The sequence below is a fragment of the Balaenoptera acutorostrata genome, chromosome 20 (genome assembly GCF_949987535.1).
Source record: "Balaenoptera acutorostrata chromosome 20, mBalAcu1.1, whole genome shotgun sequence".
Classification (NCBI taxonomy): Eukaryota; Metazoa; Chordata; class Mammalia; order Artiodactyla; family Balaenopteridae; genus Balaenoptera; species Balaenoptera acutorostrata.
The window spans coordinates 57,139,452-57,159,731 of record NC_080083.1 but is presented as its reverse complement, the minus strand read 5'-3'; the positions used below and the strand labels follow the sequence as shown (position 1 = coordinate 57,159,731).

The 20,280-nt window shown below is 59.0% G+C and overlaps 1 protein-coding gene across 3 annotated transcripts; it reads right to left on the bottom strand.

Annotated features, from left to right (window-relative positions):
* Positions 1 to 218: 218 nt before the first annotated feature.
* On the bottom strand, positions 219 to 19,448 carry HID1 (HID1 domain containing). Of its 3 annotated transcripts, none has more exons than XM_057537012.1 (19): positions 19,254 to 19,448; positions 13,658 to 13,807; positions 12,931 to 13,101; positions 12,198 to 12,311; positions 11,509 to 11,615; positions 11,147 to 11,263; positions 8,508 to 8,721; positions 8,251 to 8,307; positions 7,267 to 7,407; positions 7,028 to 7,118; positions 6,666 to 6,817; positions 6,483 to 6,561; positions 4,824 to 4,988; positions 3,401 to 3,628; positions 3,049 to 3,155; positions 2,437 to 2,517; positions 1,728 to 1,819; positions 1,409 to 1,567; positions 219 to 1,139 (listed from the first exon to the last, which is right to left on the bottom strand). In XM_057537012.1, the coding sequence occupies exons 1-19, from the start codon at positions 19,317 to 19,319 to the stop codon at positions 1,076 to 1,078; spliced, it is 2,355 nt and encodes a 784-aa protein (XP_057392995.1). In that variant the 5' UTR covers positions 19,320 to 19,448; the 3' UTR covers positions 219 to 1,075. The 3 variants fall into 3 exon arrangements, with proteins under 3 accessions (XP_057392995.1, XP_057392996.1, XP_057392997.1); XM_057537013.1 differs by having other exon boundaries at positions 12,201 to 12,311; XM_057537014.1 differs by lacking the exon at positions 219 to 1,139 and having other exon boundaries at positions 1,427 to 1,567; positions 2,466 to 2,517.
* Between the last annotated feature and the right edge of the window lie 832 nt (positions 19,449 to 20,280).

Sequence of the window (20,280 nt, the reverse complement as noted above, 5' to 3'; positions counted from 1 at the left end):
CCCCTCGCCTCTCCTGTGTGGACTCTTTCTCTCCGGGGGGCCACAGCCTGGGGCGTCCAACCCCCCACTCCCCCACCCAAGAAAATGACAAACGCTGGTTCCCAGGTGTGCACCGAGGGCCCTCTGGGGCCTGATTCTGGGAGGCAGAGTCCCCAGCTTCCCCGAAAATAAGAGCCATGGCCTGACCCCCTCCCCTCCAAGCACAAAGAGGCAGGGCATGGAGAGGGGGTTTTATTGTGTAAAGGGGCCGATTGTACAGAGCAAAGATTGTACTGACACAGGTGGGGTGAGGGAGACCAAGAGGCCAGAATCAGGAGGATGGGGCGTTGGTATCCTGGTGCCCCTCCCCGCAAGTCATCAGGCGGTGGGCAGGGGCCGGGAGGACTGATCAGCTGTTCCCCCGCCCCCATTCCCTCGCCCCCATTACCATATAAGAGCCAGCCAGGCTATATTCATTGACCCAGAAGAATATAGTAGGAGACCCTCAACACCCCACTCCAAATCCCTAAAATGCACGAGGTCCCCTCGTCTGGCTTTCGGTGTCTGTCAGCCCCCAGCCTCCCCCACAAGCAGCCTGGTCACCCTCCTTCTTCCCGGGGTCCTGGCAGCGAGCCGGGCCTGGACCAGGTGGTTTCAGGTTAGGAGGCTTGGAAAGGCTCCCCTCACCCTGCCCAGGTGCCTCAAGGGGCCACCCAAGACCCCCTCTTGGGCAGCCCACTAGGGCACAGTGACCTGGTGGCCTCCAGGGCTGGGCAGCTCAGGAGCCAGGTGGGCACTGAGGGTCAGCACAGAAACGGGTCCCGAAGGGGAGCCAGAGTGAGGTGGGGCCCTGGTGGCGGGCTGCAGCCCTGGAGACAGAAGGTCCCTCTCAGTCCAGCCTGGAGGCAGGGGGCAGGGCCGGTCCCCACCATCCCAGCCACAAGGGGCCTCCGGGGTCTGCCACTCCGGACTCAGCCACTCAAGCCCCCAGCCCTGATCGTAGTAATTTAAAGCTCAGAATGGTGGGTCGGCGGGAACATCGGGGGACCAGGGTCCCCGCCTTCCCCTGGTCCCTGCCCCTTGCAGGCTTCCATCTTCACACCCGCTGGATCTCAAACAGCTTCACGTCTGTGTCGTACCAGACAGGTGGGTCCACGTTCCTGCAGAGGGAGTGGGCTGTCACCCAGGTGCCGGGAGGCCTTGCTGGAAAGACTGGGGAGGAACGAGGCTGTCGTCCTCCCTCCCTGATGTTCTCTGCCCCCTTCCCCTGGGGAAGTGGGTGTCCACCCTCCACCAGACAAGACCACCCTGGTTGACTGTCTTGACATTAACCCCACTACCCTAGTGGGGCACGGCCCCACTGAGCTGACCCTCGGGTGGATGCCAGACCCACCCAGGCCGGTAACTGCCCCACCCCCAAGGGGCCCACCTCAGATAGATGACGCCCCACATGTAGGTGCGGAACCACATGGCCGTGCCCGAGTTGGCCTGGTACTTGCGGATGAGGATGGGGTGGGGCACGGGCAGCAGCCCCACCAGGGTGCCATGTTGCAGGAACCGCAGGATCTCCGACTCGTCCGTCAGGCCCCTGCCAGGGAGAGGAGGGTCTCCAATGTGCCCACTCCGAAGGTCAAGGGGAGCAGAGAGCTCACCCTGGACCCCTGAGGCCCATGCTCCCGGACACACCCCCGGCGCAGCCTGGGCTGGCCCCGCAGAGCCCGGCCGCCCAGCCCCGTCCCCAGCCTCACTTGTCAATGCAGATCTTCTCCACCTGGGGAACCAGCACCTGCAGCAGCCTCATGATGGTTTGCAGCGGCAGCTTCGACTTCCAGGAGAGGACCTGGGGGAGGGACGGGGGTTCCTGGGCTGGCAAAGCAGCCCCCAGAGGCTGTGGCGTGGGCTTGACCCCTGACCTGAAACCTGACCCCTGACCTGAAACTCCCCAAGGCAGAAGGCATCCCCGCTCATCACAGCAAGGGCCTGGCACAGCGCAGTGCCCGTACACAGCGACTGCTATTCATGGGAGGAGCGGGGGCCTCTCACTGAGCATGTACTCTGTGCCAGAAAGTATCCCCTTTGATCCTCACGATGGCGTGATGAGGTAGGGACATTTATTATCCCCGTGCAAATGCAATTAGTGGTGATCTCAGGAATCATATAACGGGGTGGGCAAGTGATTCGGGGAAGGAAGCTGGAAAGGGTGATTTACTAAGAAAGGGCTGTGGACAACTGAAGCTTAACCCTGCTGGGGAACAAACTCTGGGACGGTGTAGACAGAGGAAGCAACCAAGCCAGAGAGGCCAAGGTCATGAGACAGGACTGAGCCCTAACCTGACCCGGGCCAGTCCTTGGATTTGGACCCATTCCCATCCAAGCCTCTCCTGAGCTGTTCCCAGGGCCAGGAGCCCCGGACCCATCCCCGCACCTCGTACCCCACCTCGTCTGCCCCACCCTCACCCACTCCGACGTCGGGTTCCACTGCCCACCGGCTGATGCACTGGACAGTCGCCGCTGCTCCCGCCACGCCTGGCTGGGCTCCTGGTCCCGGGGAAGGAATAAGAGAGAGGGGTGGGGGGAGAGGGTGCGGGGGGCGGGGGGAGGGCAGCTCCTCTTCCCAGTCCCTCCCACAGTCTGGAACCGGGAGGGCCATGAGGTCTCCCCATTGGCCCATGTTGCAGGGAGGGGCCTCACTCCCAAAGGAGGGGATAGCCCAGCCCATCACCTTTGCCCTGGGTCCCAGGCCCTGCCTGACCCTGCCCAGCCCAGTGACAGGTTTAGGGCCAGGAGCTGACTGAGCAGACCAGGTACAGGCTAGCCCAGCCTAGATAAGGCTGACGGATGAGGAATCTCAAGGCCAGGGGACTGAGCCCATGACCAATAAACAAGGGAGGGGTCTGTGAAAGGCCCCCCACCCCCAGAGAGTCATCAGTGCCAATCCTGATGCCCTGGGCACTGGGTACCTGCCCCTCTGCCGCAGAGTGCTCTGGCCCGGCCTACACCTCGGAGGCCAGGGAGAAAGGGAACGCCCAGCCTCGCCCCCCAGCCCTGCCCAGAGTCCCCCACACCTACCTCCGAGGCTGGGCTGCCCTCTGCCGAGTTCTGCTGGGGTGCAGGCTCCAGAGATCGCAAGGTGCCGTCTTCTGACACCTGGGACTTCTCCGTCAGCTTCTCAATGCCTGGGGGGTGCGGTGGGGAGTGGTGAGGACTCCTGCCACAGTGCTCCTCCTAGAAAGCCTCTGCCTGGGGCCGGCCCCGAGAGTCTCCAATGTCCCCCCACTTCACAGATGCTGTGCCTGATCTCCCCACGCTCAGCCCCGAGGCCCGGTCCCCCCACCAAGCTGCCCCTCCCGGGCCCCCCGTACCTCCACCCCCACCCTTGCTGCCACTCTGCACAGCACCCTGCCCCTCGCCAGCACCGGACCTGGGGTGGCCACCAGGCTGGTCTTGAGGGTGCCCGGCTCGGCGGGGGCAGCGGGGTGGGAGCCCTCCATGGAGACGCCCTCCTGTGAGCTGGTGCGGGACAAGGCCTCGGGCGCCCTGCGGCGCCGCTGCAGCGCCTTGTGGATGGTGGGCGGGTCAGTGGGCAGGTTGGCCAGCTGGTGGAAGACGCTGCGCTTTCGGATGATGGCGTAGACCAGGTTGGAATTGCCTGTGGGGAGGAAGCGTGTCTCAGGGAGGCCCCCTTGCCACCCCCTTCACCTGGGTGTCTTCCTGGGAGGGGGAGTTTGGAGGAGAGGAGAGTGTCTACCCCAGGGGGAGGCGACAGCACAGGGCACAGAAGTGAGGAAGCTGGGCAGGGCTGGCATCGGGCAGCATGTGTGGTCTGAGGCTACACCGGGATGCTACCTTTCGGTAAAAGAGCTTCTGGGCCGAGCTCCGCCCCTGCCCCTCCCTGGTACCTTCGGGACCCTCTCACCACCCAGCACTAAGGGGTAACAGCTGGCAGAGTGGGGCGGGCCCAGCGTGTCAGTGTCCCACCAAGCCAGCTGTTCAATATTTTGACTGTCCCCCAAGTCAGGTCACTGGGAAGAAGGACGATATGGCGTGTGCCTGTGCTCTGTCGCCCACGCTGAACGCCCTTGGCTCCCGGGGAGATAACAGACGCTTTCCGGGCCTTCAATGCCCCATCCACCGCTCTGGTCCTTGCCTCTCACCACCCTGCTCTGCTTCCACTTCAACACATCTCACCCCAGGGCCTTTGCATATATTGTGCTCTCCCCATGTTTTTCTACCCCTCCCCACCCCCATTCATCCCTCATAGATCAGTACAGATATTAATTATCGTGGAAATAATAATAACTGCTAATATTTAGTTCACCAGGCAAGTGCTAAGTGCTTTTTTGGGATTATTTTACTTAATCTTCTCAATACCCTCTGAGATGGGGACTCTGGGAATTATCGTTATGACCATCTTACAGACGAAGAAACTGAGGCTCAGAGAGGTTATGTGCACACAGTCACAGAGCTAAGTGGCAAGGCCCTAACTGACACCAGGCAGCCCAGCATCTGTGACACCCAGCAGGACCATGCCACTCTGCACTTCCCTCTCAACAGATTTAAGATGGCCTGTTTGTCTGGGTGACCATCTGTTTAAAGTCCCCCTCCATGCCCCCTCCCCAGCTATGAGCTCCACGGGGCAGGGAGCACTCTGCTTTGTTCCCCAGTGAATCCCCTGCACCTGGCACAGGGTTTGGTATGCAGTAGGTGCTCAATAAATGCACGCTGGACAAACAAACAGGGGGGTGGAGGGCTGTGCCCTCCTCAGATGGGGAGGTGTCCTCGCCCACTGCCCACTCTGGTTCCTGACCCCGAGGCCAGGCCAGGGGCTTGGACCGGTGCCTCACCGTCAAACTGGTACTGGATGATGTTGTTGAAGACCTCCAGGAGGAAGAAGACCAGGTGGTGGTTCTGGGCGGCAGAGAAGAGGAACCAGGTGGTGGAGAAGGCCTCCAGCAGGTGCAGCAGCTTGTTGGCGGCCATCATGGACAGGCTCTTGAGGTAGGGGGACACTGCAGGGGAGGGGTCGGCTCACTCCTGGGGCCCCCACCAACCACCCCAGCACATCCTGGGCCTGGGTGGGACACGATGCTCCTGCTCCCACACCCTCCCTGCCCCCTGCCTGTGAAGTCCCCCGAAAAGTCAGGAAGACCAAGCGCCAGAGGCTAAGGCCACACTGGCCATGCCCCCTGCAGAGCCCCAGGGCTCCACCCTGGCCCCTCCCCTGTGGACAGCCACGCCGTTTACAAAGCCACTCACACACTCCATCTCCCACACTCCTCCCCGCATCTGAGAGGGAGGTGGACAGAGAGGAGACCATCCCCATTTTACAGATGAGGAAACTGAGGCTCAGAGAGGTTCATAAACTTGTCCAAAGTTCTCCAGTTATAAAATGATTGGGCAGGGATACAAACACAGGATCTTTAACTCTTTCTAGGACATCAAGCTGGGAATTCATTGGCGATCCAGTGGTTAGGACTCCGAGCTTCCACTGCAGGGGGCCCAGGTTCGATCCCTGGTCAGGGAACTAAGATCCCACAAGCTGCACAGTGCAGCCAAAAGCTAAAAATATTATTTTAAAAAATTTTAATAGAATATCAAGCTGATATTCCACGTATAATTTGATAGAGATTTTCTGCACAGCCTGTGAAGGGGGAGTTGGAAATGCGAGGCTGAACATGGCTTGAAGTCACAGATTGATCTGTGTGCTTCCTTGCCCAGTGTCTTTCTCCCTTGGGATGAGGCAGGGTTGGTGGCTATCTTGTTCACAAATGCATTCTCAGTGAAGATTTGTGGGGTGGAGCCAGTGATGGAAGGTGAGGTTCTGGCCCCAGAACTCACGTCCAACAATGCAGCTAAAGGTCACCAAGGCCCTACAACATCCCACCCACCCTGGAGTCCAAACCGGACCACGGAGAAGTCAGCCCCTCCCATTCAGGACCTTCCTCTCCAAAAAGCAGCCACGCGGAAGTCATGCCGCCCCAGCCCTGGGCCCCCACCTTGCTGGGTCCAGCGCCCCCGTCAGCTTGAGGCCCCTCCCAGCTCAGAGGCAGCTGTCTACAGCCCTTGCTGGTGGGCAGGGCCCTCATCCAAACCTGTGCAGTCCAATACCTCAGCCGCAAGCCACATGTGGCCATTAAGTGCTAGAAACGTAGTCCTAATGGATGTGCGCTGCACGCATGAAACACACACAAGATCTGGAAGACTGGATTCAAAAACGAATGTAGAACATCTCAATAATTTTGTATTCTGGCTACATATTGAGATGATGGTATTTTGGATACAACAGATTAAATTAAATATATAATAAAATTATTGTCACCGCTCTCTTTCTTTCCTTCTTCCTTTTTAATGTGGCTACTAGAAAACTGACCAGTACATACTTGGCTGCCCTAATATTTCCATTGTACCCAGCCGGCTTGAACCAGGGAGCCAGCGGCAGGTCAGCCTGTGCCCTGGCGCCCCCTGGTGGTGAGCATGGGGAAGCGGGCTCTGGGTCCCCCTACCGTTGACGACGATGGTGAGCAGACAATCGAAGAGGGGCTGCAGCCGCTGGTGCCCGCTGGTGATGATCTTGTGGAAAACCTGTGCGGGGAGGCAGAGGAGCAGCCATGGGGTCCCTGCCGCCTCCAGACTCAGCCGAGGGGACGTTACACCACACCCCCAGGTCCTGGCGGGAGCTCCCTCACCACAATGAGCAGGTCGGCGTGGGTGCCGGTGAAGACCGGGATGTCCATGGGCACGCGCACTGAGTAGGGCTTGTTCAGCCGCACCCCGAAGTTCCGTTCGCCGCTCAGAAGCAGCAGGATGAAGACACCGATGTGCATCAGGCCCACCCGAGCTGCGGCACGTGGCATGGGAGGGGTCACCACGCTGGGTGGGGAGGGGAGGAAGGGAGCCCAGGGCAGGGACCCATCTTGGGGGTAAAGGGAGAAGCCCTTCCTGGGAGGTCGGGGCACCAGGCCTGAGCTGCTGGGAGGCAGGACAGACTGGCCGAAACTGCCCCTCCGCGAGGAACCCCCCAGGGATCCTCAGCCCACCCCAGCCTTACACTGATCTGCTCGGGCATCGTTGAGGAAGTAGAGGATGGGCACCAGGATATCCAGCACATCACTGGTCTTCAGCACAAAGAAGAGGAATTTCTGGGGGGAGGCGGAGACAGGTGGGCAGAGTCAGGGGGAGGGGCAGCTCTGCCCCACCCTCTCTCTCTCCTGGGAGTCTCCCCAGACGCTGTCCCCATCCCTGAGGCAGACCACTGCCCGCCAGCCTGGGCCCCCGAGGCCGGCCCACCTTGTTGAAGTCGCAGAGCTTCCAGAAGAGGACCAGCAACTCCTGGTGGAACTGGATCTTCTTGGTGGAGTTGGGCAGGTAGGTCTGGAGCAGGGGGTTGGAGAGCAGCCGGGCTATGCCCTTGAGGATGAACTGGAAGTCCTGGGTGGGGGAAGGTCAGGGGCCTGTCCAGTCCGGCTCCCTACAATCCAGGCTTCCTGGCCAGGCCTCCCACAAATGCCTCCGAGCCCCCCAGGGCCTGATCCCACCTCTAGAGCCGGAGGGGCCCAGATGCCAGTGTCATCAACAGCTGTCCTGGGGGCAGCCTCTCAGAAGCTGGGTCCAAGGCAGGCAGGTCTAGAGAGCACCCTGCCCCTCCGCCAGACCACAGGCTCCGCATCTGCTCCCAGTGACCTCCTCACATGCACACTGGACTCCTGCCCACCTGGACTCCTTGTTGACAGGTGACATCCTTCCACCCCTCCCCATCACCCTGTGACACGTGAGGAGCATTCTGTCCTCAAAGAGCTGTCATTCACTGAGCCCCTGCTGCCTGCTGGACTGTGCTCTCAGCTAATCCTCACTACAAGGCAAGGGCACAATTACTGTCCCCATGTCATAGCTGCAGAGGTTAGAGCTCTGGGAGCACAAGAACCTCCGCCAAGGTCACAAGACACAGGAACTCAGGTCTGACTGGCCTTTCTGTCCACTGTCATTCCCCCACCAAACCTGACATCACAGCCACCTCCTCCTGGAAGTCTTCCCGGCTACCCTCACCCAGTTGAGGCCATCAGCCCTTTTCTGAGTCTCAAGACCCTCGCGGTCCTGCCATCACTACTTCACCCATGGTGGCCTGAGTCCACGGGGACCGTGGTTCCTTCATGTAGGGGTCAGGACTCTCCCTAACCCCATCTCATCTGCATCCCCTCACACCCTGCAAGGCCACAAGCTTTGTGGAGGGTGGGCATCAAGAACCCACAAGAGCAAGAGCATCGTTGGACTCACCTCCTCGCGATGGATGCGGGACAGGTAGTTCACAAACAGGTTCTCGGGCCCTGGAGGCTGCGGAGGGCGGAGCCTGGGGTGAGCAGGTGCCTTCACCCCCGCCCCTACCCTAGGCCTAGGCAGTGCAGCAGTACCCCCTCTGACCCCAGATACCCCCACGAGGTGCCCACTGGATATCCTCTGCCCAGCTCCGCTAGAGGGGGTGCCACCCGCCCACAGCCTGGCAGGGCTGGCTGCCCTCCCTCTCCCGTCCTTACATCAGCATCATCCATGGCTGTGCCTGTGGTGGTACCGTCCACGGTGGGGGTGGCGCCGTCATGGTCCAAGGTGACGATGAGCACCTGAGCAGCTTCCTCCACCAGGGGTTCCCGGTAGTCAGAGAAGAGCAGGTGGTTGTAGGGGATCCCGTAGCCCACAGGGTCATAGGCACACACGGTGTTGAGGAGGGAGGTGAAGAGGGGCAGGGCGTGTCTGCGGCAGGAGAGGAGGGGCGGGGCTTCAGAGACATCACCCACCAGCCCAGCCCTCCATCCGCCCCCAGCCGTGGCCAGGTGGGAGGGTCAGCCAGGCTAGCCCCCCTCATTCCACAAGGGTTTCAGTGCCAGGCCCCCATCTTCGGGCCAGGGAGCAGAACCAGGAGTTCATCCCTTCCCCCGTAGGAGAGACCCCTCCTCATCCTTGCCTGCATCTGGGACCCAGGCCAGGCTGGGCCGAGGCCAGAAGGAATTTATTACCAAGAGAGGGATGGCCAGTCCTGAGGAGCTCTTTGTAGGATAGTGTGCCCACACCCCTTAGATTTTCACCCCCAGGGGTTGAAGCCTATTGTTTTTTTTAAATTAATTTTAAAATTTATTTATTATTTATTTATTTATGGCTGTGTTGGGTCTTCGTTGCTGCACGTGGGCTCTCCCTAGTTGGGGCTACTCTTCGTTGCAGTGCGCGGGCTCCTCATTGTCGTGGCTTCTCTTGTTGCAGAGCACGGGCTCTAGGTGCGCAGGCTTCAGTCATTGTGGCACATGGGCTCAGTAGTTGTGGCTCGAGGGCTCTAGAGCTTAGGCTCAGTAGTTGTGGCGCACGGGCTTAGCTGCTCTGTGGCATGTGGGATCTTCCCGGGCCAGAGCTCGAACCCCTGTCCCTTGCATTGGCAGGCAGATTCTTAACCACTGCGCCACCAGGGAAGCCCTTTAATTATTTTTTAAAATATTTTTTAGAGCAGTTTTAGGTTCACAGCAAAATTGAGAGGAAGGCACAGAGATTTCCCGTGTACCCTCTGCCCCAACACGTGCACAGTCCTCCCCACTACCGACATCCCCCACCAGGGTGGCACACTTGTTACACCTGTAGACCCTACATCGACCTATCATTTTCACCCAAAGTCCACAGCTTACATCAGGATTCACTCTTTTTTTTTTTTTTGGCCACGCCACAGCTTGTGGGATCTTAGTTCCCCGATCAGGGATCGAACCTGCGCCCTCAGCAGTGAAAGCACTGAGTCCTAACCACTGGACCGCCAGGGAAGTCCCCAGTGTTCACTCTTGACGCTGTATGATCTACAGGGTTGGGCAAATGTATAAAGGAAATGCCCCTGACGTTTTTGAGGGGCAGGTACCCTTCCTTGGGGCTTCAGAGAAGGGTTGGAGGGCCCACGGGGAAGGCGGGCTTCCCCTTGGGAGGCAAAGCATGTGCCCCATCTCCCAGCTCCCAGGCCACAGAATGACTCCGTTCAGAGATTCGTAAGACATCAGAGATCAAGCTCCTCATCTTACAGATGAGGAAACTGAGACCCAAGGAGGTTAATCAAGTGGCAAAGGTGGCCATTTGCCCCATAAGGCTGGTGAGAAAGAAAACTCTGGCCAGCTTTTGACTGTGCCTGGTGGAGGGAGTCACCTGGGTTCTCACTCCTTCTGGGAGTTGGGGGCGGGGGTGGGGGAAAGGTCAGGCAGGCAGCCAGCAAAACCTGAAGGATGAGGCCTGCCATGTGGGAATCAGAGTCTAGAAGAGGGTGAACCATGACACTGAGGGGCACTAACCCCTGTGCAGCCAGCACAGCCCTGGGCACAGCTGGAGCTGCACAGCTGGAGCATGTGTACCTGCTCTAAATACTCAATCCAGCCATGGGACATCTCCATGGGCTCCTATGCCCCCCACTGCCCATAAGTGCCCCCATGTGGGCGGGGCTTCCCCACCCTTCAGGGTATTTATCACGCCCCTTCTCCACCCACTGAATAGACTGCACTGCCCAGGGAATTCCCTGGCACCCCAGTGGTTAAGACTCGGTGCTTTCACTGCCAAGGGCCCGGATTCAATCCCTGGTTGGGGAACTAAGATCCCGCAAGCCCCGCAGTGTGGCCAATAAAAAGAAAATAAAATAAACTGCACTGCCCAATACAAGCTACATGTAGCTATGGAGAGCTTAAAATGTGGCTGGTCTGAAGTGAGATGTGCTGTGAATGTAAACTAAACACTTGATTTTGAAAACTTACTATGAAAAGGGAATGCAAAACATTTCAACAATTTTGTATAGTGATTACATGTTAAATGCTAATATTTCAGATATATTGGGTTAAACGGAATACATTATTAAAATTAATTTCACCTATTTCTTTTTTATTTTTAAAGGTCGCTACTAGAAATGTTTAAGTTGCATGTGTGGTTCACATTATATTTCTGCTGGATAGCAGGGCTCTAGATGGAGGACCCAGGCATGGGTCATCCAGGGCCCCCCAATGGGACATGGGACAGAGCTGGCGTAAGGTGTGACTGTTCTTATAGGTCACCACCACGAGGGGGCAGCACATCCCCTCAAATAAGACTCAGGGCTGGCAGAGGGCCTCAGCGCTGGGCTGCCTGGAACCAGGAAGAGGAGAAATGGAAAGAAAGGCCAGGGGCCCCTCACCTGTTCTCTGTGGAACAAAAAAACTGCACCCATGGATTGACGCTGCTGCTGTCTGGAGCTGGGGGCAGGTACATGGCCTCAGAGAAGCACGTCAGCAGCAGTTTCAGCAGCTCCATCCTTGGGCAGGGAGGATAGAGGAGAGGGTTCAGTACCTGAGGATCCCAGTTCTCCTGTAGGAGGGCGCGCCCACCCTGCCCGGCCCCAGCTCAGGTCCATGAAAAGAAATGACTCCATTTTATCCCTGTGAGGCTGAAGTTGGGTCACGAGTGAGCAGGGTCTCCTTGGAAGACCCCATGCGTGTTTCCCGCTCTGAACTTCAGGGGGCCAGGCCTGGGGTCCAGCTACATCCTGAGCAAGCTCACCGGTTCATGTCGTGGTTGTAGTTGGGCTGGGGGGAGTGAGCAAAGCCCACACCGGCCTCCCAGATGTATTCACAGCTGTCCAGAGAGTGGATGTCCTCCGCCGAGTCCTGGGGACAGGGTCAGGGAGAGATCAGGCCAACCCAAGCCCCCCGCTATCCTTGGGGGCAAAGACCCTCATATTCTCCTAAAGACAGACCCTCAAAATGCCCCAGGTGCTAATGCACACGGGAAGAAATGAATGTTCTCAACCTCTTGAAAGCTCCTTTTCCTTCAGTCTGGTACTTGCTCAATCCAGTTTGAGACAGGGAGAGAGAGACAGGGAGAGAGCAGAACGGAATCAGGTGCCCCTGGTGGTGCGTGGGAGTGGGGGACGGAGAAGACTCAAGGTCCAGTCCATGGGTCCACGGGCAGTGAGAGGGCCAGGGCTCCCGTGTGTAAGCCCCACTTCTCCACCCACGGCCCAGGCAAAGACAATGGGTGCTTGTGCCCGACCTCCTGGATGCAGGGGGCAGGGCCGGGCACCAGCTGGCTCCCCTCCAGCCGTGCCAGCCACCACCCCCTCCCCGGGACCATGCGTGCCAGGCAGCCCAGCCTTCCTGGAGCAGCCCCTGCCCAAGGAAATTTCAACCGGCCCCAACCTGGGACCAGAGCCCTCCTCAGCCCAGGGGAGGGGATTGGGGGGCTCTCACCACGGTGCTCCGCCGGTGGCTCTGGACGGTGAAATCTGGGCAGAAGAGCAGGTCAGCGATGGCCAGGAGCAGGGACTCGGCCAGGGGCCGGGCGTTCTCGTCATCGTCCTCTCCCTGCTTGGGACACGGCATCTATAGGCCCCCTCAGTCGTAGCTGGCTAAGGAGAGGTGGCCCCAGGACTTGGAGGGGGGATGGGAGGAGGACGGGGTCTGGGCCCAGGCAGACACTCGTGGGTAGAGGGATGGAGGAAGAGGTGGGAGAAGGAACAGGAAGTAGACCCCTAATCACCCCAAACCTCCCAAGGCAGAAGAAGTGGGACAGAGTAGGGAGCGGAGCTGGGACCAGTGAGACCTCCCCACTGACTGGGAGGGGACAGGTGAGTCCCCTAAACCCTAGAGCCTCAACCCTGCTGGGAATCACTGCCCACCTCCCCACCCCCCTGCCAGTTGCTTGGACAGAAACCCAGGGAGGGGGTGGGGCGGCGGGGGCGGAGGGCCCAGCTGCCCTGCCCCCATCTCTGCCCAGCTGCAGAGGCCGAGACCCCCATGGGAGAGAAACCGAGGGCTCAGGGAGGAAGAGCTGGCCCCCCTCCTCAGTAGCACCTGCACTGCCCCTACATCTGCCCTTCCCAAACCCCAGAAGAGGTCTGGAGGAATGTGGCTGGCCCTGAAGGGGTTCCTTCCCTGTCACCACAACTCCACCTCCCGCCCAGCCCCGGCCAGGTCCACAGACCGCTCCTCGCCCGGCCCCGGGCACTGTGGACCAGAAGAAGCCCCTCCAGTCAGGGTCCTCAAAGATGTAGGGCAGCACGCGGGTGAGAAGCCGGCTGCAGTTCAGGACAATCTGCTTCTCCTTCTCCGAATGGCAGCCGCTCTCGGCTCCCTGCACCAGCTTCTCAACAGCCTGTGAGGATGGGCAGAGAGGCACGCTGGCAGGGTGGGGAGTGGGGCCCTGGCACTTGGGGTCAGGCTGGGCACCCCAGGCTTCAGAGGGGGAGAGACAGTGGGGCCACCCTACCGGACCGCCTGTCCAGACAGGGTCAGCCAGCCCAGGAGGATGGGACATGGGCCAGGGAGCAGCCTAGAGCATCCTGGGAGCGAGACCCAGCCCACCACTCACTGGCTGAGACCTTGCTACGTGACCAGCCATCTGGGCCTCAGTTTCCTCATCTGTAAAATGGCGACATTGACAGTACCAACTGCACAGGTGAGCTACATGAGCTGACCTATGGAAAGTGTCACCCACAGGCAGCCCTCACAGGTGGCACTGCCACCATCACTTCCCCCAGAGCCCAGCCAGGAGGAGAAGTGGGTGAATACTTGGGACCACTCCAACCTGGGTGGAGGATTTCCTGGGTGCCTGTCCTCTTGGACCACAGGGCTGGGCCAGCTCCAGCCTCCCTGGGAGGGTGGGAAATGGCTCAGGTGGGAGTGGCAGTGAGGGGCCGGGCACCCTTCACCTTGTAGCACAGAGTGGCCAGGTTGGAGGGCGACTCCTCTCGCACTGCCCGGATCTCCGCTGCCGGCACCAATGCAAAGACATCCTGCACCGAGGTGGCCGTGTCCGCCCAGAACTGGTCCCAAAAGGCGTCATCAGTGGCTTCCACGGGCTGTGGGGAGATGCAGTGTCCAGAGCCACACAGTCTCTTGCCAGCAGGTCCACAGTTTGCCCACCCTGTAGCCAAGGGAGCCCCCGAAAGGGAAGCCCCCCTACTCCACCCCTGCTGGTGCCAGGAGCCTTCCCACATGGGAGACGTCCTTCAGCCACCATGAGTCCCAGCTGGCACAGGCAGGCTGGGGACACTTGACACAGATGGTCAGGGGCCAGCCGGACACTGAATCCAGTAGCCAAAGCCCAGCCCAGTCCCTGAGGGACTGTGTGACCCTGAGTAACTCACCATCCCCCTCTGGCAGGCCCTCCCTACCTGGGGGCCTCCCCAGGCCACACCCCTAAGTCAAGCACCCAGGGACCAGAGCCAGGCTGTGCCCCACCCCCTAGGAAGAAGACAAGGGGACATATGCTCATTTCCATTCACCCAGGCTGCCCCCTCGGCCCCAGCCTCCACCCTCTGCTGGTATACCCAACAGATGCCAAATCTAAAGGAGTCATCCCACGGCTCTCTGACAACACCTGCTCCTCTCAGTACCCACCACCTGTGCTGCAGTTCAGGCCACTCTTGCCAGGGCCCCACCTCCAAATTCACCCCCTCAATCCCGCCTCCGCGCTGCCCCCAACATGCATTCAAAACACAGCACCAAAGGCATTGTTCCCTCAGAGTCCAGACCTCGGCCAGAGAGTCAGCCAAGATCACACCTAAACACACATACAAGCCACACACGTGCACGTACACATACACGGACACATGTATATATACAAGTGTGCACATGCATGTGTGTGCACACACACCTGTATTTACTATCCCAACAACACAACCCTGCCATATTTTCTCTTTGCCTTTGCTCAGACTGTCCCCTCTTCCCAGCACGCCCGCCCCTTCTAACACATCCCAAAGTCCCACCGGTCCTATCAAGGTAACATGCCTTCAATACACATATGCCTTTTAAGTTATATAGTCGGTCATATAGACAACCAATTTGAATCATGAACTCCACTTCTAGAAATCTTTCCTAAGGAAATGATCTGAGAAGTGCAGGTATGAGGATGTTTACTGAAGAGTTGATAACAGTGAAAAGTTGGAATCAACCTAAATAACCAACAATTGGGGAAATGCTTGAAAAGTTAAGGCACCCGCATACAGTGGAATATTACACAGCCATCGGAATCACGTCTTCAAAGAATATGAATGAATGGAAAATGCTCACAGTACAATGTTATGTGAAAAAGGCAAGATATAAAACTAACTATAGGATGATCACAATTTTGTGTTAAATTATACAGGAATAAAAGCCTAGAAGAAAATAACAGAATGTCAACAGCAATTATCTCATGGGGTGGTTATTTTTTTCTTTATATTTTTCTGTAAGTGCACGTATTACTATTTTTTCCTTTTGAATGTTCATCTGTTTGAGGGGCCTCCAAGACACTCTTACCCTTCTGAATAGCACTTCCTGCAAGAGATCTTCCTGGGTTGCTCCAATCAACCTAGACTTTTGCCTTCTCTGAAAGGGCTGATAATGGGGCCCTGCTACCCCACCACAAACCCGCATGCAATATGCATCAGTCTTACCATCACAGAAAAATATGAATCTTGTTAAAAAATAATTCTGGGGGCTTCCCTGGTGGCGCAGTGGTTGAGAATCTGCCTGCCAATGCAGGGGACACGGGTTCGAGCCCTGGTCTGGGAGGATCCTACATGCCGTGGAGCAACTGGGCCCGTGAGCCACAACTACTGAGCCTGCGTGTCTGGAGCCTGTGCTCCGCCACAAGAGAGGCCGCGATAGTGAGAGGCCCGCGCACCATGATGAAGAGTGGCCCCCGCTCGCCGCAACTAGAGAAAGCCCTCGCACAGAAACGAAGACCCAGCACAGCCATAAATTAATTAATTAATTAATTAATTAATTAAAAAAAATAATTCTGTTCTCTGAAGCCGCTTCTTCCAAGAAGTCTCCCAGAGCTTTGACCAGCGGGCTCCCTCCCACCTTGGAACCCCCCTCAGTCACTCATCATAGTCCCCAATAGGTCTGGGTGCGCTTGCCTGGAGGCCCCATTAGGCCATCAGCCCTTCTCCCTGACCGTGCACTTGAGGCATATGGCAGACACTCAGCCAATATTTGTTCAGCCAAAGGCTGTAATTAGTCCTAGAGAGAGATTCCTTCAGCCCCGTCACGGGGCAGAGCTGAGTGCCAGTGGGGCTGCCCAAACTCAGGCCTGGCCACAAGCCTCCCCGAGGTCCAGGTTTACCCTAGCCCACCCCCCAAACAATGCCCCCCTCTGAGGTACAGGGCAGCATGTGGCCGTGGCCTTCAGGGCAGGCCTGGCACCAGGACGTGCTCAGTCCCAGAACTGGTAGAGCGAGTTAGCTGGGGGAGAGGAACAAAGACCAAAGGAGGGTCACTGGGGCTGGGGTTTGCTGGCCCTCATGCCGTCAGTCCAGACAGCTCTCTGACACTCACTGGGATCCAGGGGAAGCACATCCCCGTGTGGGTGGCTGGGGTGGGAGTGGGGAAGGAACATCCCAGAAAATGTGCAGAGCCCCCCACCATCTGGGAACACCTCTGGGAAGCCACCTTCCCCACCACCCACGTAGCCACTACCCCCTTAAAGGGGCAGACACTCATCAAGTGGAGTTGACCTCTGATCTAGTTCATCAGGTAAGTGTCACCTGGGTATTGAATTCAAAATGAGGAGAGAGCCTTAGGAGGGAACTTGGGAGACCCCAGGGCAGCCCAGACCTGAAGCAGAGGAAAGTCCCAGCTCTGGGAGCTGGCCTTGAACTTCAGGAGTGAAGACTTTCACCTCCCCCATCCCCAACTTGGGCCTCCCCACCTGGTCCCAGCTGTGGCTCAGACACTTCAGTTTGGTGACCATTACCTGACCATACCAGGCTAACCTGGTGCTACAGGTACTGCCAGGGTCACTGGAACTTTTGTTGGAAGGGGGACATGGCTTAGCCCCTTCCTCAGTTACCCCAGCTGGGCTCCACCCAATGCAAGGAAGCTTCTAAAATCCAAGCCAGTTTCTTTGCTGGAGGTGGGCAGGCCCATGCTGCCAGGGGCACTGAGCTACCCTGGTGGGAAACCAAATATTCTTAGCATAGCTTTACCAGGACCTGCTCAGGCCAAAGCCCCCGCCAGCCTGGGGGACCAGCTGCATCTTTTGAACCTCTCTGGCGGCGGGGAGAAGGCAAGGACCAGCAGCGCTCTAGCCTGCTAAGGGTGACCTGTACCGGAGGACCGTGTCACAACGGCATTCACACACACGTACATGTGCACACATGTAAACATGGACCCACCCGGTATCATCTGACCTACGGCAAACAATCTCCAAATGGGCAGGATCTAGGAGAGGGTCCCAGGTCCAGGAATGTGCCCCCTCCAGGGCCCCACCCACACCAGGAAAGGCTCTGGAAACACAGCCAAAGCTGCTGGCCCTCAGGACCAGGGTCAGGCCTAGCCCCAGGCAGGAAGAAAACAGGATGCAGCACGGGAAGGCAGGGAAGGCTGAGCGGCGGCAGCCCCGGCCCAGGCCACGGGAGAAGGTGCTGGGTCGGCTTGTCTGCTGCCCAGAGCAAAAATCTGTGTTCACAGCACAACCTCTGAGGGCCTGGGACAGGTGGACACCTTGTGGACACAGCTGGCCTGAATCTCCTTGGGGACACCGAGTGACAAGGTCTGGAAACACCATCTGGGATCTGGTCCCGACTCTTGAGCTGCCCGAGCCAGGTCACTACACAGGGCAGGCGGCCTCATTCCTGAGGGTCTCTCCCTCCAAGCAGCCCAGGCCCCCTCCCACCTGCAGGGCCCAGGGCCCTCCAGAGGGAGACCCAGGCTGGCCTCTGGCTCCAGTCCTGTCCCAAGCCAACTCACTGTCCCCAGCTGGGAAACGAGACAGCACCGTCTCGGTCAGCCCTGTCATAGGGCCACAGCCAGGGAAAGATGGAGGCGCACTGTATTTCGGGGAGGGGACCGGAGCATGTAGGAATCTTGCCCACGCAGATCCTCTGGGACGTGGCCGAGCTGGCCCTGCAGGCCTGACAAAGGACCCTGGCTGCTGAGGCTACAGCCCATATCTCGTTCCTCCAACAAGGTGTTCCCTCCCCAGGTAGGTAAACATGGAGGCCTCCCTCCCTTCCTCTCCCTATGGCCCCGCACTGAGAGGCTGGCCCACCTGCCACCCTCAGATCTAGAAGCCCCATGCCAAGAAAGCCAAGCGCCAGAAATAACCAGGAGCCATGGGGGAAGTGGCGAGAAGCAAGGCCTGGTTTCTATCAAACGCCTCTCAGCTGGGGCTGGACTCTCCAGAGGCCGCGGGTGTTTGCCGGGCTCCTGACCTTTCTCTTGTGGGATCGAGAGTGTAGGATCAGAGGTCTGGAGCTGTGACCAGCTGGCTGTGGGGAAATGGTTCCCCTGAACCCACTCTAATTGCCTAGAGCCAGAGAGAGCCCTGGGGGTGGGGGTAGGAGGAAAGTCCTAGATGGCAGCAGGTCCTGACTCCCTTGAAAGCGGGGTATCTGAGGAGTGAGCGCTGGGCATCTCTGTGGCCAGAGCAGCCTGGCTCAAAGAGTGAGGAGAGAGGGGTGGGCAGGGAAGAAGCCTTGCTGGGGCCAGGTCCTTGTGCTGGGGGCAAGGAGGTGGCCTCTGTGCCACTTGTAGACTCAGGGGAGTGTGCAAGCATGGCCTAGGGTGAAAGATACCCTCAGGTATCAAGGGCAGCCTGGACGGTTCTTAGCCCTGACCCAGAGAACAGAGAGTACCTGCAAACACAGCCAACCCCACCGCTAGGCCTCAAAGGGGGAGCCCCCTGGAGCAGTGGTCCCCAGCTGGGAACCTGGATTCCATAGACCCGGGAACAGGTCCCCTTGCCAGGTTGCAGCGGTGCCCGCCACTCTGCGTGTTCCCAGCAAGACCTGGGCCTTCCCTGGCCGTGGGCATCGACCTGGGCCCAGCGAGGCCGCTGCCGCTGCCGCGCACCAGCTGTTTCGCGGATCCGGGAGGGCGCCGGCCGGCTTTGTTTGCATTGAGTCAGCCGGGTCTGTGCCTCCGGGACACGCGGGCACCGAGGGGCAGGGAGGAGAGCAGGGAGGTGTTTTTTGGGGGGCAGGAGGCTGGAGATGCGAGGCCGGAGGGGCTTGGGGGGGGTGGACAGAGGGGCGGACAGCGGCGACGCCAGCTTGGAGAGTACGCACACGTCAGCCTAAGGTGGCAGCAGCAGCTGCGGGAAAAGGGATGTTCCCGGGAGAGAAGGCTGGGGGTGGGAGCTAAGGGATGGAGCCCTGGGATACAGGCCAAGGGGTCTCGCTCCGGCCCTGGCCTCAGCGTCACCCTCCTGGCCATCTGGTCCCCCTATCTCCCGGCAAGCCAAGTTCTTGCAGCCCCCCAGCCCTGCCCAGCCCCCAGCCCGGCAGGTGGGTGGGGAGGCCGGGGCCCCGGGCGCACCTGCGTCTTGGTGGTGAGCTGGATCACCGCCTTTCGGAAGTTCAGCTTGGAGTCGGCCGACCCCATATCGCTGGAGCCCGCTCCGGCCCGGCCCTGGCCCCGACTCCCGCCCGGGCCCCGGCTCGGGATCCAGCTCCAGCTCCGCGGGCCCAGCTGCTCTCGCAGGAGCGGACCGGCGCACCCCGCCCGCTCGCCCGGCGTCGACCCCGCCCCCTCCTGGCTCCTCCTCTCCGGGCTCCGCCCCCCGCACCTGCCGCTCCCCGCACCGCCCATTCCCGGCTCCCGGGGTCTGCCCCCCCGATCCACTGCTGCCCCACTCCCCGGGTCCTTCCCAGCCGGACCGGTTACCTCTGCGCGCTTTCTTCTGCGTGGCAGCGTTATCCCCCCTCGGTTTCTCCCATTTCCACCCAGCCCCCAAGGCCCGCAACCCTCCCAGCCTCCCGTCCCCTGCCCCCATCCTCACCACTGGTCCCCACGCCGTCACTGGGCCCACACTTTCAAAGCCAGCCCTCTCCAGTTTCTTCCTTGTCAGTCCCTGTACTCGCATTCTGAGGATCCTCTCTTTTAGTTCCCCTTTTTCTGACCTGTCAAACCCACATGTCCAGACGGCCCCGCTGTTATTGCAGTCACAAGCCCTCAGCCTTCCGTTCTGTGGAAGAGAAGCCCTGATTCAGTGCCCCTGCTCCAAGAAAGCAGCTCCGAGGTCTAATGAGAGCGAGAGGTCCCTCCGAGTCCCACAACTCCCTTATGGCCACCTGCCTTCCCTGAGAATCCTTTTAGGTTCATCCATTTCAACAAATAGGTTGAGGGACTAGTATTTACCAACACTGTGTCAGGGGCGGGGGCAGAGGGGGCTTAAATAATTGGGTCTGCCCTTTAAGAGCAATTAGCTAGGGAGAGAAACAAGGAACGAATTAGCCATGGTTCAGCCCAGTGAGGCTTTGATAGAGGCAAATTAATAATAATAATAATAATAGTGACAACAGCATCTCCTACATAACAAAAACCTACCTCTGAGATAGGTATT

Coding starts and splice junctions, on each gene's coding strand:
- HID1 (XM_057537012.1), bottom strand. CDS start 19,319: ATGGGGTCGGCCGACTCCAAGCTGAACTTCCGAAAGGCGGTGATCCAG. Junction 7,119..7,266: donor AGCTCTGCGACTTCAACAAG/GTGGGCCGGCCT, acceptor GCCTCCCCCCAG/AAATTCCTCTTCTTTGTGCT. Junction 1,568..1,727: donor GAGAAGATCTGCATTGACAA/GTGAGGCTGGGG, acceptor TCTCCCTGGCAG/GGGCCTGACGGACGAGTCGG.